This window comes from Lissotriton helveticus, chromosome 3_1 (assembly GCF_964261635.1).
Source record: "Lissotriton helveticus chromosome 3_1, aLisHel1.1, whole genome shotgun sequence".
Classification (NCBI taxonomy): domain Eukaryota; kingdom Metazoa; phylum Chordata; class Amphibia; order Caudata; family Salamandridae; genus Lissotriton; species Lissotriton helveticus.
This window is the reverse complement of record NC_136061.1, coordinates 289,314,497-289,342,357: the sequence shown is the minus strand read 5'-3', so window position 1 is coordinate 289,342,357 and position 27,861 is coordinate 289,314,497. Positions and strand designations below refer to the sequence as shown.

The window sequence follows — 27,861 nt, the reverse complement described above, 5'->3', positions numbered from 1 at the left end:
GGTCGAGGGAGCGTGCACGGAGTCCTCATCATTGATCCTCTGGATCCAAGTCTCCGCACTCGGGGTCAGATAAGGCGAAGCACAAGAAGTCGAAGAAACTTCTTCGTTTTGACTTCCAGTCCAGCTTCAGCCAGCAGCTACTTCTGCGGAGCCGCTGCTACCCTTCAACAAAGCACTTTCCGACGTTCTTCTGGGCTCCTGTGGATAGGAACGTGGCCCAACGCCATTGCCTGGCTCCGGATGACCCCATTTTCCTCTCTTAACACCCCACCCCCAAGAGCTTGGTTGTCCAAGCCTCTGTTTCCCCAACCGCCTTCCCTTCTGCACCACCGCATAGGGAATCCAAGAAACTGGATCAGTCCGGAAAGAAGATTTTCTTTTCCGTCAGTTCTGCGCTGCGGTCTGTGAACACCACATGACTCCTGGGCCGTTATTTCCGCTCTCTGTCGGGTATGGTGGCGCAAGTGCTGCCTCAGTGTCCGAAGGAGGCCTGGACCGCTCTCTCCCAGGCAGGGGAGAGACACAACTAAGTTCATGATTCGTTGTGGGCTAGACACAGTCAACTCACTGGGCAGATCGATTGCAACGACAGTGGCGGTTCGATGCCCCGCCCGTTGAGTACAACCAGATTTTCAGGGGGAGGCCCAAAACACACTTATGGACATGCCCTTTGATGACCGTCGCCTCTTCGGCGATAAAGCAGACCGCACGTTGGAGCGGTTTAAGGACTCACGGGCTACAGCCAAGTCATTGGGGCTGTCTGCAGTCCGCCTTCCTCCGCCTTCTGATTTTCGCTCCTTCGTGGCACCGGGAGGGGCGCCACGCAGCGTTCACAACAGAGCCACAAGCCTGCACAGCAGCAATCTCAGCGCGGACGCGGGTTCTGCCGTTGGAGACTAGGGGGCCAGCGGTTGGGTCAGTCCACCCCCACCCTGGCCACATCTGCCTCCAAACCTTCCTAGTCTGAACTTTCAGGCCCATCAAACGCTGGTGGGCGTCAGGCTTTGCCATCACCTCCCCTACTGGCACACCATCACATCGGACAGGTGGATTTTAAAGATAGTCCGAAGGGGCTACTCCCTCCACTTCGAGACTACCCCTCCAGCCATGCCACCTCATTACCACCGTATGTTGAGGGATCACTAGGTGCTTCTTCAGCAGGAAGTTGCGTCCCTCTTGGCCAAGGGGGCCATCGAGCACATTCCGACGCCAGAAGTAGGTTGTGGTTGCTATTCCCACTACTTTCTAGTGCCCAAGAAGGACAAGGGCCTGCGTCCTATCTTAGACCTCCGGAACGTCAATCGCTTCCTCCGCAAAGAGAAGTTCAAGATGCTCACTCTGGCTCAGGTCTTGTCTGCTCACGATCCACAAGACTGGATGGTAGCGCTGGACTTGCAGGATGCTTATTTTCACATCCCTGTCCTGCGGGCCCACCAGCGTTGCCTGCGGATCACGTTAGGCCATGAGCATTTTCAATTCACCGTGCTCCCTTTTGGCCTCACCAGCGCCCCTTAGGTGTTCACGAAAGTGATGGTGGTGGTCGCAGCTCATCTGTGCAGATCAGGGGTTTCAGTCTTCCCCTATCTCGACGACTGGTTGTTGAAGGCGGGCTCACCCCAGACAGTTGTCTCCCACCTCCAGACTACGGCCGACCTCCTGCATTCGCTGGGGTTCGCCATCAGCCTGCCGAAGTCGCACCTTATTCCCTCTCAGAAGCTCCTCTTTATCGGGGCGGTTCTGGACACAGTGCAGTTTCGGGTCTATCCTCCCGAACAGCGAGGCCGGGATATTCGGGCTCTGATTCCGATCTTTCAGCCCTTGTCCCGGGTTTCGGTCAGAGTGACTGATACTGCTGGGCCTCAAGGCCTCCTTTATCCTGCGGATTGATCATGCCAGTTGGCATATGCAGGCTATGTAGTGGGACATGAATTTTCAGTGTGCGCAGCATCAGGGGAACCTGTCCGATCACGTCCAGATCTCGGAGGGCACTGCACGACAGTTGCAGTGGTGGCTCACGAACCGGCATTGGGTCGACTGCAGATCCCTCTCCCTTCCCTAACCTGAGCATACCGTGGTGACGGATGCGTCCCTCCTGGGATGGGGCTGCCACATGGGAAAGGCGGAGATCAGAGGCCTCTGGTCTCCTGTGGAGTCCAAGCTCCATATGAACATTCTGGAGCTTCGGGCAATCCAGCTTGCACTGACAGCATTCCTTCCCTCTGTCAAGGGGAGAGTAGTGCAGGTGTTCACAGACAGCACGACCGCCATATGGTACTGCGACAAACAGGGCGGGGTGGGGTCGTGGACCCTATGTCAGGAAGCTCTGCGTCTCTGGACATGTCTAGAACATCCGGGCGTTTTCCTGGTGGTTCAACACCTGGCAGGTTCTCTGAACGCCAGGGTGGGCGAACTCCGCCGTAGTTGCATGATAGTTAACAACAAGGGGTGGTGATGGACAGAGTCTCTGAATTAAGCAGAAAACTCTCACCCAGTCAAGAGATCAGGGCTAGATCCAACACCGTTTTTTAGCTCACTGCATCATCCCAGTTTCAGAACCTGGCTGTATGCAAATTAGTCTGTTCCTGTCCCAGTGCATGATGGGAACAGGGCAAACCAAACTACAAAGCCAATTCTTACACTGGAAAGGAAACAAGCTACCGGGGACCGGTTTCTGGCATTTCAGCCTCTTCGGCCCGGCTTGCTTGAATCCTGATGGTGCAGTGAGCAAGGGACTCATGTCTGAGCATACCCTTCCACGCTTAGGGTGGACAAAATAATTAACAACAAGGGGTGGTGATGGACAGAGTCTCTGAATTAAGCAGAAAACTCTCACCCAGTCAAGAGATCAGGGCTAGATCCAACACCGTTTTTTAGCTCACTGCATCATCCCAGTTTCAGAACCTGGCTGTATGCAAATTAGTCTGTTCCTGTCCCAGTGCATGATGGGAACAGGGCAAACCAAACTACAAAGCCAATTCTTACACTGGAAAGGAAACAAGCTACCGGGGACCGGTGTCTGGCATTTCAGCCTCTTCGGCCCGGCTTGCTTGAATCCTGATGGTGCAGTGAGCAAGGGACTCATGTCTGAGCATACCCTTCCACGCTTAGGGTGGACAAAATAATTAACAACAAGGGGTGGTGATGGACAGAGTCTCTGAATTAAGCAGAAAACTCTCACCCAGTCAAGAGATCAGGGCTAGATCCAACACCGTTTTTTAGCTCACTGCATCATCCCAGTTTCAGAACCTGGCTGTATGCAAATTAGTCTGTTCCTGTCCCAGTGCATGATGGGAACAGGGCAAACCAAACTACAAAGCCAATTCTTACACTGGAAAGGAAACAAGTTACCGGGGACCGGTTTCTGGCATTTCAGCCTCTTCGGCCCGGCTTGCTTGAATCCTGATGGTGCAGTGAGCAAGGGACTCATGTCTGAGCATACCCTTCCACGCTTAGGGTGGACAAAATAATTAACAACAAGGGGTGGTGATGGACAGAGTCTCTGAATTAAGCAGAAAACTCTCACCCAGTCAAGAGATCAGGGCTAGATCCAACACCGTTTTTTAGCTCACTGCATCATCCCAGTTTCAGAACCTGGCTGTATGCAAATTAGTCTGTTCCTGTCCCAGTGCATGATGGGAACAGGGCAAACCAAACTACAAAGCCAATTCTTACACTGGAAAGGAAACAAGCTACCGGGGACCGGTTTCTGGCATTTCAGCCTCTTCGGCCCGGCTTGCTTGAATCCTGATGGTGCAGTGAGCAAGGGACTCATGTCTGAGCATACCCTTCCACGCTTAGGGTGGACAAAATAATTAACAACAAGGGGTGGTGATGGACAGAGTCTCTGAATTAAGCAGAAAACTCTCACCCAGTCAAGAGATCAGGGCTAGATCCAACACCGTTTTTTAGCTCACTGCATCATCCCAGTTTCAGAACCTGGCTGTATGCAAATTAGTCTGTTCCTGTCCCAGTGCATGATGGGAACAGGGCAAACCAAACTACAAAGCCAATTCTTACACTGGAAAGGAAACAAGCTACCGGGGACCGGTTTCTGGCATTTCAGCCTCTTTGGCCCGGCTTGCTTGAATCCTGATGGTGCAGTGAGCAAGGGACTCATGTCTGAGCATACCCTTCCACGCTTAGGGTGGACAAAATAATTAACAACAAGGGGTGGTGATGGACAGAGTCTCTGAATTAAGCAGAAAACTCTCACCCAGTCAAGAGATCAGGGCTAGATCCAACACCGTTTTTTAGCTCACTGCATCATCCCAGTTTCAGAACCTGGCTGTATGCAAATTAGTCTGTTCCTGTCCCAGTGCATGATGGGAACAGGGCAAACCAAACTACAAAGCCAATTCTTACACTGGAAAGGAAACAAGCTACCGGGGACTGGTTTCTGGCATTTCAGCCTCTTCGGCCCGGCTTGCTTGAATCCTGATGGTGCAGTGAGCAAGGGACTCATGTCTGAGCATACCCTTCCACGCTTAGGGTGGACAAAATAATTAACAACAAGGGGTGGTGATGGACAGAGTCTCTGAATTAAGCAGAAAACTCTCACCCAGTCAAGAGATCAGGGCTAGATCCAACACCGTTTTTTAGCTCACTGCATCATCCCAGTTTCAGAACCTGGCTGTATGCAAATTAGTCTGTTCCTGTCCCAGTGCATGATGGGAACAGGGCAAACCAAACTACAAAGCCAATTCTTACACTGGAAAGGAAACAAGCTACCGGGGACCGGTTTCTGGCATTTCAGCCTCTTCGGCCCGGCTTGCTTGAATCCTGATGGTGCAGTGAGCAAGGGACTCATGTCTGAGCATACCCTTCCACGCTTAGGGTGGACAAAATAATTAACAACAAGGGGTGGTGATGGACAGAGACTCTGAATTAAGCAGAAAACTCTCACCCAGTCAAGAGATCAGGGCTAGATCCAACACCGTTTTTTAGCTCACTGCATCATCCCAGTTTCAGAACCTGGCTGTATGCAAATTAGTCTGTTCCTGTCCCAGTCCATGATGGGAACAGGGCAAACCAAACTACAAAGCCAATTCTTACACTGGAAAGGAAACAAGCTACCGGGGACCGGTTTCTGGCATTTCAGCCTCTTCGGCCCGGCTTGCTTGAATCCTGATGGTGCAGTGAGCAAGGGACTCATGTCTGAGCATACCCTTCCACGCTTAGGGTGGACAAAATAATTAACAAGGGGTGTTGATGGACCGGTCCCCGGAAGCTTGTTTCCTTCCCAGTGTAAGAATTGGCTTTTGTAGTCTGGTCTGCCCTGTTCCCATGATGCACTGGGCCAGGGACAGACTAATTTGCATACAGCCAGGTTCTGAAACTGGGATGGTGCAATGAGCTAAAAAACGGTGTTGGATCTAGCCCTGATCTCTTGACTGGGTGAGAGTACTCTGCTTAATTCAGAGACTCTGTCCATCACCACCCCTTGTTGTAAATAATTTTGTCCACCCTAAGCGTGGAAGGGTATACTCAGATGTGAGTCCCTTGCTCATTGCACCATCAGGATTCAAGCAAGCCGGGCCGAAGACGCCTGAAATGGCAGAAACCGGTCCCCGGAAGCTTGTTTCCTTCCCAGTGTAAGAATTGGCTTTTGTAGTCTGGTCTGCCCTGTTCCCATGATGCACTGGGCCAGGGACAGACTAATTTGCATACAGCCAGGTTCTGAAACTGGGATGGTGCAATGAGCTAAAAAACGGTGTTGGATCTAGCCCTGATCTCTTGACTGGGTGAGAGTACTCTGCTTAATTCAGAGACTCTGTCCATCACCACCCCTTGTTGTAAATAATTTTGTCCACCCTAAGCGTGGAAGGGTATACTCAGATGTGAGTCCCTTGCTCATTGCACCATCAGGATTCAAGCAAGCCGGGCCGAAGACGCCTGAAATGGCAGAAACCGGTCCCCGGAAGCTTGTTTCCTTCCCAGTGTAAGAATTGGCTTTTGTAGTCTGGTCTGCCCTGTTCCCATGATGCACTGGGCCAGGGACAGACTAATTTGCATACAGCCAGGTTCTGAAACTGGGATGGTGCAATGAGCTAAAAAACGGTGTTGGATCTAGCCCTGATCTCTTGACTGGGTGAGAGTACTCTGCTTAATTCAGAGACTCTGTCCATCACCACCCCTTGTTGTAAATAATTTTGTCCACCCTAAGCGTGGAAGGGTATACTCAGATGTGAGTCCCTTGCTCATTGCACCATCAGGATTCAAGCAAGCCGGGCCGAAGACGCCTGAAATGGCAGAAACCGGTCCCCGGAAGCTTGTTTCCTTCCCAGTGTAAGAATTGGCTTTTGTAGTCTGGTCTGCCCTGTTCCCATGATGCACTGGGCCAGGGACAGACTAATTTGCATACAGCCAGGTTCTGAAACTGGGATGGTGCAATGAGCTAAAAAACGGTGTTGGATCTAGCCCTGATCTCTTGACTGGGTGAGAGTACTCTGCTTAATTCAGAGACTCTGTCCATCACCACCCCTTGTTGTAAATAGTAGTTGCATGATAGATCATGAATGGCGTCTTCACTCGGAAGTGGTGCAAGGTCTTTTTCAGTAGTGGCAGAGCCTTGGTTAGATCTATTCGCCACTGAAGAAAACCCGCAATGTCATCGGTTCTGCACGTTGGAATTTCCAAGGTGGCACTCGCTCGGCGACGCCTTTCGTCGCGAGGAGGAGTTGCGGTCTGTTGTATGCCATTCCACCTATACCACTTCTGCTCAGAGTGCTGAAGATCAGGCGCAACCGGGCACAAGTCATCCTTGTGGCTCCGGACTGGGCTCAAAGAGTATGGTATCGCGAGCTACTCAGTATGAGCATAGATCCTCTGATCAGACTGCCTCTCCGGGAGGATACACTATTGCAGCAGCAGGGGACGGTCCTCCACCCGAACCTGTCCATCCTCCACCTCTTTGCGTGGGGATTGAGTAGTGGCAGTTGATTCCTTTTGACTTGCCTCCTGAAGTTTGTGATGTCATTCTAGCAGCCAGGCATCCCTCCACTAAAACAGTATACGCCTGTAGGTGGAACAAATTTGTGGCATGGTGCACAGCAATGGCTGTGGAGCCCCTTTCTGTCCCTCTTTCTGAAGTACTACTGTAACTTCTTTCTTTGGCCCATCAGGGCTCTGCTCTGGGCACTATCCCTGGCTATCGTTCTACTATTTCGGCCTTTCTCAGGCTCCCTGATCAGCCCTCTCTTTTAAAGTCCCCTGTTGTAAATAGATTTCTCAAAGGTGTTACCTTTTTGCTCCTATTCCTTTTATGATGCCTCAGTGGGACTTGAACCTGGTTATTACATACTTAATGTGCGCTCCCTTTGGGCCCCTTCACAACAGTCCTCTTCGTCTCTTGACCTTGATGACTGCCTTCCTGGTGGCCATCACCTCCGCTAGGCAAGTGAGTGAGCTCCAGGCTCTTTCTTGTAAGCCTCCTTTCCTTTCAGTCCATCCGGACAAGGTTGTGCTCAGGCCCCGTCAAATGTTGTTACGGCCTTTCACATTGGGCAGACTATTACCTTACCCACCTTCTTTCCACCTCTGCATCCTTCCTGGGAGGAAGAGAGGCTCCACCGTCTTGATCCAAAGCGTGCCCTCTCATTTTATCTCAACCGCACACAACAGTTCCTGGTGGATGAACAACTCTTTGTTGGCTACCTTGGCACCAAGAAAGGTTGTGTGGTACACAAGAGGACTATCTCCTGTTGGGTTGTCTTGTGTATCAAAGCCTGTTACTCGTTAGCTAAAAAGGAACCTCCGGTGGGGCTGCGTGCTCATTCCACCAGAGCTACTGCAGCCACTACTGCATTGGGACGTGGTGTCCCCCAACAAGACATCTGTCAGGCAGCTACATGGGCCTTGTTGCAAACTTTTACTGAGCACTACTGCCTGGACAGCCAAGTTCGGAGAGATGGCTTCTTTGGCCGTTCTGTTCTCCGTGACTTTCTGGTGTGATCTTGGTTCGCAGACCCACCACCAGGGTTGGTATTGCTGGGGTATCTATTCTAAGGTAAGGAATCTATCACTGTGTTTCTTTCAGATGAACAAATAACTTCCCTTCGGTAACGATATATCTGTAAGAAACATTAGTAGTGATAGATTCCTTTCTGCCCCACCCATCCTCAACGTTCTGCGAACTGATTTCTAGGGTTAAGGTCATCCCTTTCCGGGCCCTAGTTTCAATGCACCAGTGGCCAGTTTCTTGCATGGCTCTGTGTTACTGGTGCGGAAAGTAGTGTATGGAACTGACGTCTGCGCGCATGGGCGGCGTCTAAGTAGCGCCCGCAACGTCATCTCTGGGACTAGGATGTCGACGGGCGCGGAGTCGCACAACCTACCGACGAGAAGGTGTACTGCTGACAAAAACTTTCCGGATTCAGTCTAACGCCTGGGGGTAACTCTAAGGTAAGGAATCCTGTATGTTTCCTACAGATATATCGTTACCGAAGGTACGTAACTTGTTCCTTATGTGCATTTATTAGGTTTATTACTGTGGAAGTAAAACATATATATATATATATATATATATATATATATATATATATATATATATATATATATACATATATATACTTTACTATTTTAAAGCCAACCCTGGAAAAAACACAGCCTTGTTGTGCCCTCGTCCTTTACACTACTATGGGTGTTTTGACTTGCCCTGTGCTTATTTAAACCGAGCTGTTAATCTTTTTGTTTTTATTTTGCCGTTTATTCTAAGCCAGAGATCTAATGTAACTGGCTGTTTCTACCAGTGCACTTGTTTTTTTTTTGTTTGATTTTTAAGTCTGAGAATTACTGTTTTCCTCTCTGGTTTGTGTGTTTTTACCTCTGATGATTAAACTTTTTCCAGGTTATTATTCTGTTGAATTTTGCTTAGTTTTGGATTGTGTTTTATCGTTGTACTGGTTGCTTTAATTATGTTACTGTACTTGATCTGTCCATTCGCTTTATTTCATGCACTATTTATGATGTTTTTGTTTTCGAGCCGCCCCTGGAAGAAAGCTAATGTTATATTGCTTTTTTGTTTGTTCCCTGCAAGGATAGAGGGATTGGTGCAAATAGTGTCAGTTGAAATTTGTCTGGGTTGTTAATTTTTGATGTTGTTTTGGGTTAATTTTTAACATATCAGTTTTATTATTGTGCAAGTAAAACATATATATTATATGCTTCACTATTCTAAAGCCAACTCTGGATTAAAACCAGCTTTTATGTAGTATTTTAAGATAGTTGTTGCCTTGATCTGCCTGTGGAAGAGATATAGCATTACATTGTATTATTCCAGGAGCCCTGTTAGGACAGAGGGTTTGGTGCCATTAATGTCAGTTCTCGCGTGTTCGCTCCATTAATTTGATTTTTGTGGTTAATTTCTTATTACTTTATTTTTAGTTGGGCTACCAATGTTCTTTATAGTTATGTTTACGATACTTTGTTACAATTTATTTTGTTTTTAAAAATAGACTTTGGAGCACGTGTTGCCTTTATTGACAGTGTTAATAAAACATATATATTGTACACATTTTTTCTCGAAAGTTCAAAAAACTAAAAAGGTACTTGGCTGTGATATGAATGGCCACAAACAGTAGGGTGAATAAATGTGTTTTGCGACTCGCTCTCTGTGTGGGAGGTTTATTCTTAATTAAACCTTTTTTATACGGCCCATTTTCGTAGACTTTCGAGGGCAGACACAGACAAGGACAGTTGATAAGCAGTAACCTAACATCTTTTCTTTTCTTCTTTTTTATTTTGTAATGGTGTGACAAGGTATGCTACGAGCTTCTGAGGGTAGTACAGAGTCTCAGCACATGCCTCGTTCCTTGATGCCTCCTATCCAGAGGGTGGAAAGTAAACAGGCCAGACCAGCTGGACTCAGAGGCACACAGGTTTCAAATAGCAGAATTAACAAGAAAGGAACCTTTTATAAGAGCAGCTGCTCTTTCAGCGGAAAATTCAGATTTATCCTGCAGGCATAGACTTTTATTGTATATTGCTCCAGCCTTACTAGGGGACCACCTTCATCAACTCAAAAGTGTGGTGTGTAAGAGTGCTTTTTACATGAATGTAAAATTGACACTTATTGTTGATGATTTATTTGCTGGTGTGCATTTTTATGCCTAAGTTGACACTTGCGTGATTGATTGTTTCACCTCAAAGCAGAGTGCATAAGGAGAATTGGTGTCTCTTTTTCAATGCAGTACTATAATGTGCCTATTAGTGTCAGTTTCCACGTTAATAAACAGTAGATGTTGTAGCACCCAGGATAAAGTGCTGCTAAATACTTATAAGGTCCCAAGGCGCGAGACCTATTGGCTATGCCAATGCTAGTTTATTGTATTAACCTCTTCAGTGCTGCGCGAATTTCGCTGCAGTGCTGAAGGGTTTAAAATCGTATTGGCTCATGACGGAAATGTTCCGTCATCAGCACCGGAGCACCGACGCTGATGACGGAACCGTTCCGTCATGAGCATGGAAGGGGTTAAGGAATATTTTGTAATCACTAGTGATCCCCTATGAATATTTTTTTTTACCCAAAAAGTCTCCAGGGAGTGGGCGAAATAGATCAGATGACGGACCGCATGAAGGCAGCTCCGGGCTTATGGATCTAGTCTTGCTCAGGCTGAAGGAAAGTCCTTCTCCACTACCAGAGGTTATCTGGTCGCACATGCCTTACTGGAAGGTTGTTTCCGTGGGGAGCATTAGATTGAGATAGGGTGGTGGGAGAGCAAGTGTTTACCTACGCACTTGCACATTATGGTCTGATCTCAAAAAGAAGTTGCACTTTAATATGCTGCAACCTTGTGTGGTTGGACAACGCCCTGAAAGCAGTCTTGTGTTCGAGGCATTTGAGCTGCAGATTGCACGCTATGCATAGATGGCCATAAAGGTGGTATACTTTGGGTCTACCATCAGCCTAAGTGCCCCAGATAGGTCACTTAATAGTAGCACCTCCAGTGGGTTCACAGAATTATCATGCTCATATGGGGGGCGAGGGAGGAAGCGCCTATGCTACATACTTTGTGCATGCGTTTCTCTGGCCTCTAGAACTGTTGCCCAACTTGATTGCTTAACTTCTGACTGGCCATTGCCCTCTTCCCTCCATTACAGTATCATTGGTATCAAGTTGTGCAATCTGTTTTCCCAACTAGTAAAGTTGGTTCAGAAAAACTATCATGATCGTGATAGAGGTTCTTGTTCTCCCTGCTACTTAACAGTTATCAACTCACTCGATTAGGTTGGCCTGAAAAATAAATCGGAACTGGGTGTAGTGGTTGGTGACCCACTTAAACACAATGTAGTTTGTGCTTGCAGAAAGTCACATTCATTGCACTCATTCTTTTAAAGTGTTAGCTTTCTTTTTAGATGCTCTCCCCCAGTCTCCTTCCTGCACTGCAGGCAATGCCAAACCATTAGTAACGTTTGGGGAGCAACAACTTAAAGTACTGATATCTTAATGAAGAAAAAATGTTCATGTTACCATTTGTTGCAGCTACTGCAGTATTATGGCCAAATATACACATTTTAATAGCTTTATTTGCTATAAGCATTTTGCAACGTATATTTTCCCATCAAAGCTGTGACTTAACTGTAAAAAATTATCCAGATTGTAATTATCGTCCATTCTGTGTTAGTGTGAGATCATGCCAAGCACTCCTGTTCTAGCTGCTTTACATAATCCAAAAGCATGCTTCTACTATGTTCTTTCTAATGTTTTTTTAGACTAAATGTATAACCTTTGTGTATGATTTTTTAAAATATTTTTACCAGATTGTCCCATGTCAGTACCTGCTGCAACCTGTGAAGCACGAAGATCGGCATATATATACACAACATTTAAAGTCTTTGGCATTTTCAACATTTACCCAGTGTCGAAGGGCGTTGCCTGCCTCCACAAACGTAAAAACATTGACCGGTTTTGGTCCTGGATTAGCTATAGAAACAGCTCTTCGAAGTCCTGAGGTGAGAGTGCAAAGGTGCAGATGTAGGTCACTCTTTCATAATTTCATATCTGATATTTTTATTTATTTTTCCTGCTAAGTTTCTTCCTATGTTTAAAACAATGCAGAATGTAAAACTGGATATTTTTGTAAAGGTGTGTGTGTGTGTTTGTGTGTGGTTATTATTCTGGACGGCAGGTCTTTATGGATGACCTATGTGCAGTGATCTCAGGAGCGGGGCATTTTAATCAACCCACTGGGGTATTAATGACTTTATTGTTTGAAGTAACGACAAACTCACTTGAGTGAAATAACTGCAGTACTACCTATACCATAATGCTTTGCACTTGCAGAACGCCTACTAGGTATGGACCTGTTATTTAAATGCATATTAGTTGACTGCAATTTGCTATTGAGCACTCAGACTTTGCCTGTGAACAAGGGTGTGTCACCCGAAACGCGTCAGGCTGCTTTTGAATTGATTCAATGCCTCCTGCTGGCTTCGCTACAGTCTCTATTAAAAGAAATGAAAAACCTACCTGGGACTGCGTCTCCAGTCAAGGGCAATGTTTCGTGTGTGTGTGTGTGTGTGCGTGTGTGTGTGTGATATATATATATATATATATATATATATATATATATATATATATATATATATATATATATATATATATATATATATATATATATATATATATATATATATATATATATATATATATAATGTTACATCCAGATGAATATAACCACTGGAGACTTGAATGTTCAAACACACATCACAATGCCAATAATCAAAAACAATACATCACCGGCTGCAAAAACGCATCTTAGCCCACTCCTGACTCGGGGATTCACAGCCGGGGTCAAGAGGCTCCATAAGCAGGGAACTCCTACACTGAATTAGACACGTCCGCCTTCATTCAGGTCTAAAATCCTGCTTTCCAAGTCAACAAACCCCAGTTTTATAATCTCAAAGCACTAGAAGTTTCTGAGAGGACCTCCACTGCGGAAAGGAAACCTATTGAAGTTGACCACTCTCTATGCAAGCATTCCAATGGCAAAAGAGTTCTCAGATATTCTTCTGTGCTCCCACATGTTCAGCCCCATTTCTTAACGAAGCTTGAGAAAGTACAAATCCTCTCCAAAATTACAAAAAACATCTTGAACGTGGAAAGCTTAACAGCTTCAGTGATCTGGGGCCTGCCTGTGTGTGCAAAGCTCATGCCAGACGGAGTCAGAATTCAAGATGGCATAAGGGCATGGCAAAGCCAATAATAAAAACGTTCTAAGACTTCCCAATGTGCAACACAATGTACTTTTGTGCACCACCGCCTATGGCATCTCCCACTTCATTTCCCAATTTACAACATATTGCACATTTGTGCACCGCTGCTAGCATTACACTTCGAGACGTAGAAGTACATTTCACACATTTCTCTCTCTCTCACTTTCAAACTCACATCCCACATATTCTGTTCCTGGCACGGCTTTTCTACTCTGTGGAAACACTCCCACTCTGCAGCTTTAAGGAAGTGCCTCTGGTACTACACCCTGAAAATAGGGATTGTTATGGAGCAGTGCAGAAGATTATAGTAGTGAATAAATGTATAGTTAGACATCTAAAATCATATATTCTAGTCAGTTGACTGGCAATTTTGCAATGATTAGTATACATCTTTTAAACATTCAACAATTAAATGTTTCAGAACCTGACTCCTCTGTATTGAAGCAGTGGTTTGAAATAAATCCACAGTACCCACATGATTTCTTTTAAAAAAACAATCATGTTTTTTTGTATTAGTATAGGAAAATTAGGCAGCTGTGCTCTTCTTATATTAGGTGAGTAATATGAGAGTTGAGGAATATACATTAGCTACTGTATTTTCAGGAATTCTATACATTAGATTTTATCCAGTGCACCGTTGGGCCACCTGCATTACAGGACAGTCTCTGGATCTAGACTTTGATTTTAACTGTACACAGATTGATCTATTTCACCCCTTGCAATGTCTGATCACTGTTTCATTGTCAGTAAAAATAGCTCCCCCTCCCTCGCAGCTCCACCATTAAGTAAGGCCTGTCCCTGCACTCTTGAGAGTTGGTGATAGAGGCCCTCCTCCACCTGCTGGTTTCCCTGCGCCTCATCCCTGGTGGTCCAGTGGACCTCTGTCTCCTTCCTCTTGCTCTGCTCTTTCACTCGTTTTCACTCGTTTTTCTGCCCTCTTCTATTTTTCACTTTTCTGCATTTCTGCTCTTTTGTGCCTTATTTCGGCTTATTTTCCCTTTTCCTTTATCTCCTTTATCCTTATTTCCCTGCCACTGCTGCCCACACAGACCCTCATCCCCTCCCCCCCCCCCCACACAGCGGGACCGGCCCAATCCAGCTCCCCTCCTCGCTCCCAGCTGTCCAGCTCTCCCCGACCCCTACTTAATGGCGGCCGCGCTGAAAGTTCGCCAAGGGCAAGACCGTCTGCGCCTGACCGCGACCAGGGCCAGGAACCCTGGACCTCCGCCCTGCCAACGCTACGACCCAGTAGCACTCCACGCACTCAACCCAGGGCACAACAACTGCAAGCTAGAACACAACCGAACCAAAGACCCTGCAATGCATCCTCCTCAACGTCCGATCCCTCCACAAACACACCACCAAATCTGGGACCTCCTCGACAGCACCACCCCAGACGTAGCGTTCTTCACCGAAACCTGGACCAACACCACCTTGGAACCGGACATCGCCATCCTCCAAGATCTCTAGGAAGGACCGTCCCATCCGCCCGGGAGGAGGAATTGCCATCATCCACAAATCCAGCCTTCGACAGATCACACTCCCGATGAGCCCACAGAACTGAGGGAACACCTTAATTTCAAGATACTGGCCAGCCCCTCCGCCACCCTCCAAGGAACCCTCATCTACCGACCCCCTGGACCCCATAGACACTTTGCCAACACCATCACGGACATCATCTCCCCGCAGGCCATCGCATCCACCAACTACACCCTGCTGGGTGACCTCAACTTCCACCTCGACAACCAACTGGTCCCCAACACCACATCCCTCCTGTGCAACCTCCACAACATTGGACTCCGCCAGATCGTGACCAAGCCCATGCACTCAGCAGGACACACCCTCGACCCCTCTCTTCACTACAGGAAACTCCTTCACCTTCATCCACACCACCGAATTCCCATGGACAGACCATCGTTGCGCCACTTCACCTTCAGAACATCCACTAACCACAAACACCAGCACCTGCTCCCACAAAGAAACTGGACTAAACTCAGACGACCAGCTCACCTCCTCACTGAACAATTCCACCCCAACTATCGCAGAAAACGACGACACCAACACTGCAGCATAGCCCCCTCAGGAAAAACAATAATACCCGCTACAAGAAAACCAGATGGTTTACCACCGAATTTCGAGAGTCCAGACGCATTTGCCGCCACCTCAAAAAGGCCTAGAGGAACACCAAATCCACAGAAGCCCATAACGACTACAGAGCCGCCACCAACGCCCACCATCAACACGTCAGGAAAAAAGCGATTGAAGACAGAATCACCACCCACGTGCACAACGGCAAGGAACTCTTCAGCATCATCAAGGAGTTCGCCCAACCCTCCAGCGAGTCTACCGACATCCCTCCCTCACAAGACCTCTGCGACAAACTCAGCACTTTTTTCCACCACAAAATCAAGAGCAACTATGAACACTTCGAAGAAGACAACCAACACATTAAACCCTCACCAACCACCCCAGACACTCGGAAACCAGCGATTAACAACTGAACAGCCCTCACCACCAAAGATACAATTAAGTCAATCCACTCAGGGGCCCCATGAACCCCTGCCGCCACCACATCTTCAACTGAGGCCCAGACACCAACGCACCCATGCTCTGCCACACCATCAACTGCTCTCTGGCGACCGCCTTGTTCGTCGACGACTACAAACACGCCATGGTCAACCCCTTTCTAAGGAAAACTTCATCGGACCCCATCAACCTCAAAAACTACAGACCCATCTCCGTGCACCTGTTCCCAGCAAAAGTCATTGAGAAAGCCATCAACAGCCAACTCACCACATTTATTGAAGAACACAACTTCTGTAGTAGGGGATCTCTGTGTATGGTCATAATCTAGTGAATAGTCCCGCCCTTTGTGTTGGACCCCGGAACAATCAAAAATAATCTCTTGAGCGGTCTTCTTTGCAGTCCTGAATAGACACTTAAGAGAAAATCAAGACAAATAATGCATCCTAACACTTCCAAGGCTATAAAGACCACCACTTCATCTAAACAGTGAAAAGGATAGCCAACAATGTCAGATTTTACACATTTTACCAAGTTTCCCTCCCCTTCACCAAAATCCTTGAAATGATAGAGAGGAAGGGTTGGACAGACAAGCCCCCATAGGCTGCCATTATGTGTCTGGAAAAGGGATACCGTGCCTTTAAGGAACTCTCCATAGACCCTCGGTATCCCAGGATGCACAGCCAAAGTCCTTTTACTTTCAGTTCTTTTTTCCGGCTCCTGCTAGCAGGACCCTGGAGCATTGAGCTCTCCCTTTTTGGGTATTTATTCAATTGTAGGCACTTTTCAAGTGTTTTGAGTGTTTCTCTCGAGGTCTGGGGTCTTCCTCTTCCTTTTGCTGTGTTTTATAGCCAGTTTTGCCCACTCTTTCTGTCGAATATGCCAGCTTTATTCAACTAGTGCCCTGAGTGTGCCAGGAAGAAGGCTAAATCTGACCCCCACAGAGTATGCATACTCTGTCTCTCTTCCTCCCATGTCCCTGAAGCCTGTGAGATTTGTCAATCTTTCTCCAGGAGGACCCTGCGTGACAGGGAGAAGATTCGGCTCCAAGGCCTGGAGCAGAGGAGACATCAGAAACCAGGCCGGTCTGGGCATGGAGGGACTCAATTGCACTTCAACAGGACGGCCGTTCTGTTGAGCAAGCTGGGGTTGCACATAAACATGTCCAAGTCTGTTCCGACTCCTGTTCAGTGCCTACAGTACTTGGGAGCCTCCATCGATACTCTTTCAGCAAGCGTGTCTCCTTCGGAGGAGCGACGCTTATCGATCCTTCGGAAGGGTCAGGCTCTCATGGCTGTTCCATCTACGACAGTGAGGACGGTGTCTTCCCTACTGGGGTCGATGGCCTCTTGCATCTTCCTCATGCCGCACGCGCACCTCCACATGAGGCCGTTGCAGGAATGTCTGGAGGATCAGTGGCACCAGAAGCGGGGGAGCTGGGACGACAGCATCCGGCTGTCCCTCCACGCTCAACAGTCCCTGAGATGGTGGTGCTCCGCAGAGAATTTCCTCAAGGGGGTTCCATTCAACAAGGACATTCCCATTCAGACTGTCGTCACGGATGCTTCTCTCCACGGTTCAGACCATCTACAGATCCAGGGAACGTGGTCCCCGGCGGAATCCACGTATCACATCAATTTCCTGGAACTCAGAGCTGTGCATTTGGCACTGAAGGCCTTTCATCCGTCCTTCCAGACCAACTCCTTGCTTGCACAGATGGACAATATGACCACAATGTATTACCTCAACAAGCAGGGGGGCTCGAGATCGCGCACACTGTCACAAGAAGCCAGGCGATCTGGCACTGGCTGCTAGCCAGAGGACTGACTATAACGGCTACCCATCTGCCAGGTGTGCAGAATGCTCAGGCGGACGCACTCAGCAGGCTGGTGCAAGAAAACCACGAGTGGGTTCTAAACGACGAAGTGCTAGGAAACCTCTTCGATAGGTGGGGCACTCCGGACGTAGATCTGTTTGCCACAGCCGAAAACAGAAAATGCCGAGATTTCGCCTACAGGTATTACCAACCGGGGACTCTGGGGAACGCGCTATGGATCTACTGGTCGTACAGCTTTCTGTACGCTTTTCCACCCATTCCCCTGATTCCGGCAGTACTCGTGAGTCTGTCTCACTCCATAGCACCGATGATCCTCATTGCTCCGGATCCACCCAGACAGTGGTGGTTCACGGACCTGCTTCACCGGTCTCTCCTACCCCATATGCGGCTGCCGTGTCGGCCGGACCTTCTCACGAAGTTCGGGGGGCAGAAGGTGCACCCCAACCTCTCATCGTTGAGTTTGGCGGCATGGCTCCTGAGATAGTGCAATATGGACACCTGAATCTTCCTGACGATTACATGACTATACTTAAGGAGGCTAAGAGACCTTCCACTAGGACTTCCTATTCCTACAAGTGGAAGAGATTCTGCATCTGGTGCACTTCCAAGAACTATGATCCGACAACCTCCAAGGAAGATGTCATTCTTCCATACCTTTTGCATTTGGCTCAGTCTGGCCTTAATTTTCATTCTATTAAGGTTTATCTTGCAGCATTAATTGCGTATAGGAAATGCCCTTCACAGACATCCTTCTTCCAGATCCCTGTGATTAAAGATTTTTGGGAAGGATTGAAGAAAGTGTTTCCTCCTGTTCGGCGTCCTTCGCCATCATGGGAGCTGAATGTGGTGCTGTCCAGGTTAATGAAGGAGCCTTTTGAACCTATTCATAAGGCTTCTCTGCAGCACTTGTCATGGAAGGCGGCCTTCCTTGTGGCCATTACATCGGCCCGCAGGGTGAGTGAAATTCAGGCATTGTGTTGCCAAGAACCTTATACTGTATTTCATGCTGCTAAGGTTGTGATGTGTACTCACCCTAAGTTCCTTTCTATGGTGATTTCTGATTTCCATGTCAGACTATAACTTTGCCTACGTTTTTTCAGAACCCTTGCACTCCAGCGGAGAGATCTCTTCATTCCCAGGATGTCAGGAGAGTGTTGAAATTTTACTTGGATAAGCCCAAGGACATTCGTAGTTCAGACCAATTGTTTGTCAATCATGGGTCGGTCAGGACTGGTCTTGCCATCTCGAAACAGTCCATTTCTAGATGGATTGTGTCCTGAATCCAGTTATGTTATCAGAAGGCTAACAAGACCTTAGGGGGTAAGCCTAAGGCTCATTCTACCAGAGGCACAGCAGATACAACAGCTTTGCTTCGTAATGTTCCCATTGCAGAGATCTGCAGGGCTGCCACTTGGAAGTCGATTCTTCACACCTTTGCTAAGCATTACTGTCTGGACTCTGATGCCAGAGCAGATGCTCAGGTTGGGCAGGCTTCATTGAGAAATCTGTTTGCACAATAGAAGTGTTGTCTGTTTTTTCTCCACCGCCGGGTTGGTTTTTGGGATGGGCTTGCCATTGTATTCACTAGATTATGACTATACACAGAGATCCCCTACTACATAAGGAGTAGTTTCTTACCTGTAACTCCAGTTCTATAGTAGGGGTATCTCTGTTATAGTCATAAGCGCCCGTGGAACTTGGTACTGTAATGTATGCTACAGGCCTTGCTTTATACACCTTCAAAAATAACTAAAAATAAAAGGACTTTGGCTGTGCATCCTGGGATACCGAGGGTCTCTGGAGAGTTTCTTAAAGGCACGGTATCCCTTTTCCAGACACATAATGGCAGCCTATGGGGGCTTGTCTGTCCAACCCTTCCTCTCTATCATTTCAAGGATTTTGGTGAAGGGGAGTTTTCTCTATGTGGGAAACTTGGTAAAATGTGTAACATCTGACATTGTTGGCTATCCTTTTCACTGTTTAGATGAAGTGGTGGCCTTTGTAGCCTTGGAAGTGTTAGGCTGCATTATTTGTCTTGATTTTCTCTTAAGTGTCTATGCAGGACTGCAAAGAAGACAGCTTAAGAGATTATTTTTGATTGCTCCGGGGTCCACGCACATGGGCGGGACTATTCACTAGATTATGACTATAACAGAGATACCCCTACTACAGAACTGGAGTACAGGTAAGAAACTACTCCATCCTCAACTCCTCCCAATCCGGCTTCAGAAAAAACCACAGTACGGAGACCTCCCTCCTCTTCGCAACAGATGACATCTGCACCCTACTGGACAAAGAAGAAGCAGTAGCCCTCATCCTCCTCGACCTCTCAGCGGCGTTAGACAGTCTCTTACCGCACCCTAATACGCAGACTCTACGACGCAGGAATACAGGACAAGGCCCTCGACTGGATCCTCTTTCCTCTTGCAGAACACAGCGGGTCAGAATCCCCCCCTTTCCTCTCGGACCCTACACCTACCACCTGCAGAGTCCCCCAGGGCTCCTCCCTCAGCCCGACGCTCTTCAACGTCTACATGGCTCCACTCACCCCCATTGTCAGAACCTAAGGACTCAACATTGCGTCCTACGCAGACGACACCCAACTCATCCTCTCCCTATCCAACAAGCTCAACACCGCCAGACAACTTCCAAGAAGGCATGGAAGCCGTCGCCAAATGGATTAAAAACAGCTGCCTACAACTAAACACCAGCAAAACAGTAGTACTCTTCATGGGCCCAAACCCAGACACCTGGAGTGACTCCTGGTTGCCCCCCTGCCCTCGGAAACCCGCCAACCCCCACAGAGCACGCACGCAACCTAGCAATCATCCTGGACTCCGAGCTCAAAATGGACAGCCAGATCAACTCAGTCTCATCTTTCTTTTTCCACACCCTCCGCCTCCTTTGTAAAACCTTCAAATGGATCTCCCTCGAACATCGAAAGACTGTAACACGCCCTGGTCACAAGCAGACTCTACTACGGCAATGCACTCTACGCCGAAATAAACAAAAATCTCGCCTGCAAGCTACAGAACATCCAGAACGCCGCCACAAGACTGCTCCTCAACCTGCCAAGCCACTCCCACATCTCCCAGCACCTGTGCACACTCCACTGGCTCCCTGTTGAGGCGAGAATCACCTTCAGGATACTCACCCACGCACACAAGGCCCTCCACGGCACCGGACCAGCATACCTGAATAGCAGACTCAAATTCCATGCACCCCAAAGGGCCCTATGATCAGCCCAGCTCTCCTAAGCCGTGGTCTCCCGCGCCAGAAAGACCAGATTGGGAGGACGTTTCTTCTCCTTCCTCGCGGCCAAATCTTGGAACGCCCTTCCGCTCACCTCAGACATACAACGTCGCTCCCCATATTTGCAGGAAACCTCAAAACCTAGCTCTTCGACAGACCCCCTCCTTGATGGAATGGAACCTGCCCCCGCACTCCCCACCCCTAGTTCCTTGAGACCCTTACGAGTGAGTAGTCGCGATTTAACAAACCCCTGATTGATTGATCAGTCATTTTGTTAATCTGACTTATTGTGAGAACTGAATTTTCTTTTTTTGAAGGAAAAATAGTTGATGTAACCAATCTAATTCCATTTGCCAAAGATTTGCGCCTTAATTTGCATTAAATGATATCCTTAGCATCTCACTTTAAGATATTTGTACATTTGAATACATATCTCTAAGGAATTTAGTTCATGTACCATCTAAACTGACACCACCCGGATCTCGAAACCCCTTTCCTGCAATGATTTTGCTAAAAAATGGACTTCTGGTGAGACATAAAAAGTCTAATGCATTTTTTTGCTATGTGGATTTTAGCAACAGAACTGCAGAAACATCTTGAAACTAACATATTTGTTTCTAATATTTCTGGGGTCTCTCCATCTCAAAGGACTGAAACTGCGGGATCTATTAGCAGTATTTGATACCATAGAACATAGGCTATTTTGCAAGATGCTTGCTGGCTGCAAGGGTCGAAGGGCAGAGCTTTAGAATGGATATATTAAATGTTATCAGATTGCATGCTGTGTAACTATTTCAGTATGGTCCTCTAATTATGGTCTTTACTAGGGTGTTCAACAGGGCTCCACCCTCAGCCTGATATCTAACATCCATGTGATTCCTCTTGCACATTTGATTACATGCCCATGGCTATATGATTGTTTTGAGGTGAGCCTGCTTTAAAAACACTGTTTGTGCAGAAATTAATCCATATGGTCTTAGTGTTAATAAAACAGCCTTGTTTCTGGCTTTAGAATTTTGGCCGCTGAGTTTAGACAACACCCTCAACTAGTTGAGTCTCATAAAACAGAGCATTGGATTTGCCTGTCCCTTTTAATTGATGATAAAGTGTCAGTTAAGTCTGTACATTTGTCTACATTTTCAAAAGCATAACCCCTCTCCTCCAGTTACTAGCTTCACATCAGATCTTCTTGAACACACTCATTAGATTTTTTTAAGGCTACTCTAGTCTCAAGTCATTTACTTAAACATAGCTCAATGTCATTTAAATGTGTTTCACGCTGTCCCAATTGAAACCATTAGATTAGTGGCAGCTCACTGAAGGTTTTTCTTATGACTGTTCATTAATTCATGATGTGATGGTTATCGTGTGGAAGACTGTCTGAGGCTGTGGACTTTGCTCGCTGTATCGATCCCATTGTAAAGCATGTGCTTGTGAGCTGTGCTTCATATTGGACCCGAGATTAAACAAACCTATTCGAAAGATCAAAATATTTGGAAGCAGAACATTGTGTAGCTTGGGCTATACTGTGTAACAAATTGTTATTCTTTCTGATCTTGCCCTTTGCTTAACAGGTTTAAATCAAGGTTGACTCTTTCTTTGAAACCTGTCATCTGCTTAAATAGCTTCTATCTATTTTGTTACTGCTCATTATTTGAATCTCCACTTGTCTTTTCTGTATTTCGTTTGTTTTCTGTTTTTCCTCAATTTTTATTAGAAAACATGAAATGCTGCTATACACGTATATGTTGACTGACCATTTAATAAATACATTTGTAATGCATAGATAGGAAGATGCATATTCAACATTTCCTTTCTTAACCTTTTCCAGCGACCAGAATGTGTTAGAATTTATACACCTCCGTTTATTCTGGCTCCAGTGAAAGATAAACAGACGGAATTAGGAGAAACGTTTGGAGAGGCTGCACAGAAATACAATGTTCTCTTTGTGGGTTATTGTTTATCTCATGACCAGAGGTGGCTGCTTGCATCTTCTACTGACCTCTATGGAGAATTATTGGAGACGTGTATCATTAATATTGATGTGCCGAACAGGTGAGCTAATGATAGTCTGGTCACTCATGAATGTTAACTGTATGGGTAAAATGTGCTTATTTATGCAGCTTTAATAATAATGGGTTCCAACAACCTTACGCAGGAATCATTACTTAAAAGATCATTGAAAGATGAAATACTTACTCAATTGTTCAGTTTAAAGAGCTAGTCTGTGTATGCAAGATGAAGTAATCAGATAAAAACCAGCATGAATTGCATAAATAAATGTCTAGGAGTTTGCCCAAAATCAGTGGTCTTATTACTGTTGTCCCAAAGATCCATGTCCATGATCAATTTGCAAGTGACTGTTGGGATGCTCCATTGTAGCGACTGCAGAAGTCACTGCATTATTGTGACCCATCCCATAAAGTGAGTACAAAACTTTGACATCCCCCACATTGTGAGGGCCTCAGACTCTTTAGACCTGCTATAATGTCAAGGGTAATCACGCGAAGAGTTGTGATGGGTAAAGTGGTGGATTTTGGGAATTGCCAAATTGCTTGCTTGAGGGCCGACCTTAAGTCCTCCACACTAAGCACACAATCACAGTACTCTTTTCTTAAAATATTTTATGTGCTTAGTTTAATGTGGCTGTGATCCCTAATTCACCAGAGGGTATTGTCAGACTTTCTGGACCGACATCTCTGCCAGATACTAAGTATTTCGAGAGAGTTGTGCTCTGGGAGGTCACATACTGCAGTATTTAAAACAAAAAAAGTAGGTTGTATTCAGCACAGAGGCAATATCTGGAATAAGTATATTGAACCTGGAGCTTTCAAATCTTTGTTTTGGAGTTAGCACTGTCCTTTCTGGATTCCATCTTTAGAAAACTGTTGGTTGACATAAATGATTAGTAATTGATTTCCAAATTTGTGTTGACTCTCACAATAGTTTTAGACTGCAGATATTTCTATCTATAAGCTGCTCCAAATCAAAATGTTCGAGGCATATGAACTGCAAATAGTACACTATGCATTAGATCGCCACCTGGTGTTGGGCTCGGATGATTGCAGGTTGTCTTCTTGGAAGAAGTCTTTGTTAGTCCCAATAGGTGACTCCTCCCTTGGACAATACCATGCATGGGCTTCGGCTCCATCCTCAGATTGTTTTTTTCTGCCACTGGGTTCGGATGCGACTGCGACACCTTTTGAAGACTAAGTTTCCATTCCGGTCATCCAAGTGGGCCTTTGGGCCTATCGACTCCGTGCGGCTGCACCATATGGAAAGAACTCCATTCCGAAAATGCCCAAAATGTCAATCAAAGTTCTCTCATAGCGACCACCACGATGTTTGTAACCTCTGCCTATCGCCGGACCACAACGAGTCGACCTGCACAGCCTGTGCTTCCTTCCGCTCGAAGACAACCATCCGAGACCGGAGGGCCCGTCGACACGAGATGAGGAGAACAGCTCAAGAACCGGAAGACATCTTCGCCGACGAGGCTCCACTCGTTCCCGAATAAGACTCACCGGATCTCCTGATAGTCTCCGAGGCAAATGACTCCGATGACTCCATTCCATCGGGTCAGCGCGTGAGTACTACTGCCCCGGCCACACATACGCCCAAACAGAAGGCAAAGGTCAGCACTCCGCCCGCTGGGCCCAGTCGAGATCGATCATCTGCTTCGAAAGTCCCGCCCTCAGGCTCGACTCCGAAGAAATCTTCCATGCCTTCCGGTGCCTCGACACCTACCAAGAGTCTTCCATCGGCTCCGAAAAAATGTCCTCCGCCTTCCGGTGCCTCGTCACCGAGCAAGACTGTCTGCACCGAAGCCAAAACACCCTTCGGTTCCGACACCGAAAGAAGTGCCGATACCGAAACTAAAACCTGTTTCGGTCACGAAACCGAAACCAAAAGACGCACCTGCTCCAAAGCCGCACACGGTGCCGAAAAACACACAGCCTGATTCTGAGGCCTCCAAGCCCTTGAACATGCCTTCCAAGCCAAAAATGACGCCTTCGACGCCGTAACCTAAGCCACAGGACGCTTTAATACTTTCCGAGGCTAAGGACACTAGACAACCAACGCCGGCACCGAAAAAATCGACGCCCAAGAAGGTTGTGCCTCAAGAGGACCTTTTCCAACCAGATCCTCAACAGAAAAAGATCTTCATCGACCCGAAAACCGGTCATGTTGGTGCCACACCGCTCAAGAAGAGACCTGCAGCTACACCACCGACACCGGTGGTTCCTGCCAAAAAGGACTGTGCAACCTCTCCTCTGCTTTTTCCTTTCTTGTCTCTCCTCCTTCTCCCGTTCCTCCCTATATTTAACCTCAAACCTCTCCTATACAGTCTCCATTGTCACCACATTCGCCACAGAATGAATGATGATGAATATGATTTGGGTGGAGGGGACGGGGAAGGAGACACTGCATACCCTGTAGACGAGGGCACGTGGAATTTTCCATACACAAAACCTGCGTCTGGGTGGGGCTTTCCATGCCCTGCAAATGACCCTGATGTCCCTGTGGCACCCTCATACCCATCTAAACCTTCTCCTCCTGAGGATACTATTGGGTTTGGCCAACTAATACACAGAGCTGCTACATACCATGGTGTCTCCATGCATTCTAAGGCCATTGAGGAAGATTTTCTCTTAGATACTTTTGAGCAGTCTCAGAGATCCGCTCAAATTCTTCCCATGATCAAAGGAGTGGTTAAGCATGCTACTGAGGTCTTTAAAGATCCTGTGCGTACCAGAATTTTAAACCCCAGGATTGAAAAGAAATATAGACCTGCACCCTCAGACCCAGTCGATATTAGTGGACACCTACCACTAGACTCCTTGGTGGTGTCCAACGCATGTAAAAGGGCCAATTCTCAGACTTCTGGTGAAGCACCCCCGCCTGACAAAGAATCCAAAATTATTGATGCGTCAGGCAAGAGAATAGCTGCGCAGGCTTCCAATATATGGCGCATAGCTAATACACAAGCCCTCCTCGCTCGTTATGATCGGGCTCACTACGACCAATTGGAGAAATTGCTTGAACACCTCCCAGATGAAGTCAAGTCAAGTAAAGATTTGTATAGCGCACTACTCACCCGGAGGGTCTCAAGGCGCTTGAGGGGGGGGGGGGGGGGGGGGGTTAGTTACTTATCAAATAGCCAAGTTTTTAGTTGTTTTCTGAAGGAGAGGTGGTTCTGTGTAAGGCGGAGGTGGGTGGGGAGAGAGTTCCAGGTTTCGGCCGCTAAGTAGGAGAAAGATCTTCCTCCCATGGTGGTTCTTTGGATGCGTGGAATCGCGGCGAGGGCTTGATTGGACGATCGTAGTTGGCGGGTGGGGGTGTAAAAGGTTAGGCGCGTGTTGAGGTATTTGGGTCCTAAGTTGTAGAGGGCTTTGTGCACGTGGGTGAGGAGACGGAACGTTATTCTCTTGTTTACGGGGAGCCAGTGAAGGTCTCTCAGGTGATCGGATATGTGATTGTGGCGGGGTAAGTCTAAGATGAGTCTGGCGGAGGCGTTCTGAATGCGCTGGAGTTTTTTCTGTAATTTGGCTGTGGTTCCGGCGTAGAGGGTGTTTCCGTAGTCCAGTCGGCTTGTGACAAGTGCTTGGGTGACCGTCTTTCTTGTTTCGGTAGGGATCCATCGGAAGATCTTTTTGAGCATACGTAAGATGTTAAAGCATGAAGATGAGATGGCGTTGACTTGCCTGGTCATCGAGAGGGAGGAGTCTAGAATGAATCCCAGGTTGTGAGCATGGTTCGTTGGTTTGGGCGCGCTGCCTAGGGCCGGTGGCCACCATGAGTCGTCCCATGCAGAGGGGGATGATCCTAGGATGAGGACTTCCGTCTTGTCTGAATTCAGTTTTAAACGGCTGTTCTTCATCCATTCGGCTACGTCTTTCATCCCTTCGTGTAGGTTGGTTTTGGCGGTGTTTGGGTCTTTGGTGAGGGAGAGGATCAGTTGTGTGTCGTCAGCGTGGGAGATGATGTTGAGGTTGTGTTGGCGTGCGATGGATGCAAGGGGGCTCATGTAGACGTTGAAGAGGGTGGGGCTGAGCGATGATCCTTGTGGTACGCCGCAGATGACTTCGGTGGCCTCTGATCTGAAAGGGGGAGGCGGACTCTCTGGGTTCTTCCGGCGAGGAACGATATGATCCAATCCAATGCTTTTCCTTGTAACCCGACGTTGCTGAGGCGTTGTACAAGGGTGTTATGACAGACCGTGTCAAACGCTGCGGAGAGGTCCAGGAGGATAAGGGCAGCTGTTTCCCCGTTGTCTAGTAGTGTTCAGATGTCGTCTGTGGCTGCGATGAGGGCGGTCTCGGTGCTGTGTTTGGCTCGGAAGCCGGACTGTGAGGGGTCGAGGGAGTCGTTGGACTCGAGGAAGGCGGCGAGCTGACTGTTGACGGCCTTCTCTATGACTTTGGCAGGGAAAGGGAGGAGCGAGATGGGGCGGTAGTTCTTAAGTTCAGTTGGGTCTGCTGTAGGTTTCTTCAGGAGGGCACTGAGTTCGGCATGTTTCCAGCTTTCCCGGAAGGTAGCGGTGTTGAGGGAGCAGTTGATGATATCCCGGAGGTGGGGTGCGATGATGGAGTCGGCCTTGTTGAAGATGTGGTGGGGGCATGGGTCGGTTGGTGATCCGGAGTGAATGGAGTTCATCAAGCAAATGGTGTCTTCGGTGCTGATCGGGTTCCAGGTGCAAAGGGTGGTGGTGGGGTGCTTCAGTTCGGTGGTAAGGGGAGTGGACTGGTCACCGAAGCTGTTATGTATGTCAGCGATTTTTCTGTGGAAGAATGAGGCAAGAGTCGCAGAGGCCTTGAGAGGGAGTGATGTCGTTGGTGTCGGCGCTGGGATTGGTAAGCTCTTTGACGATGCTGAAGAGTTCCTTGCTGTTGTGGGTGTTGTTGTCGAGTCGATCCTTGAATGCTGATTTCTTGGTGGATCGGATTAGCTGGTGGTGTTTGCGGGTGGCGTCCTTGAGGGCGGTCATGTTGTCTGTGGTCGGGTTTTTTCGCCAGGCTTTCTCGAGGGTGCGGCAG

The 27,861-nt window shown here is 47.5% G+C and overlaps 1 protein-coding gene across 1 annotated transcript in view; it reads left to right on the top strand.

Moving 5' to 3' along the window:
- Positions 1-27,861, top strand: part of MED13 (mediator complex subunit 13) — a 1,439,203-nt gene that overhangs the window by 986,310 nt on the left and 425,032 nt on the right. Inside the window, exons 22-23 of the mRNA XM_078679821.1 lie at positions 11,758-11,949; positions 22,656-22,879. Coding sequence (XP_078535947.1) covers positions 11,758-11,949; positions 22,656-22,879 — 416 coding nt within the window. The remainder of the gene's footprint in view (positions 1-11,757; positions 11,950-22,655; positions 22,880-27,861) is intronic.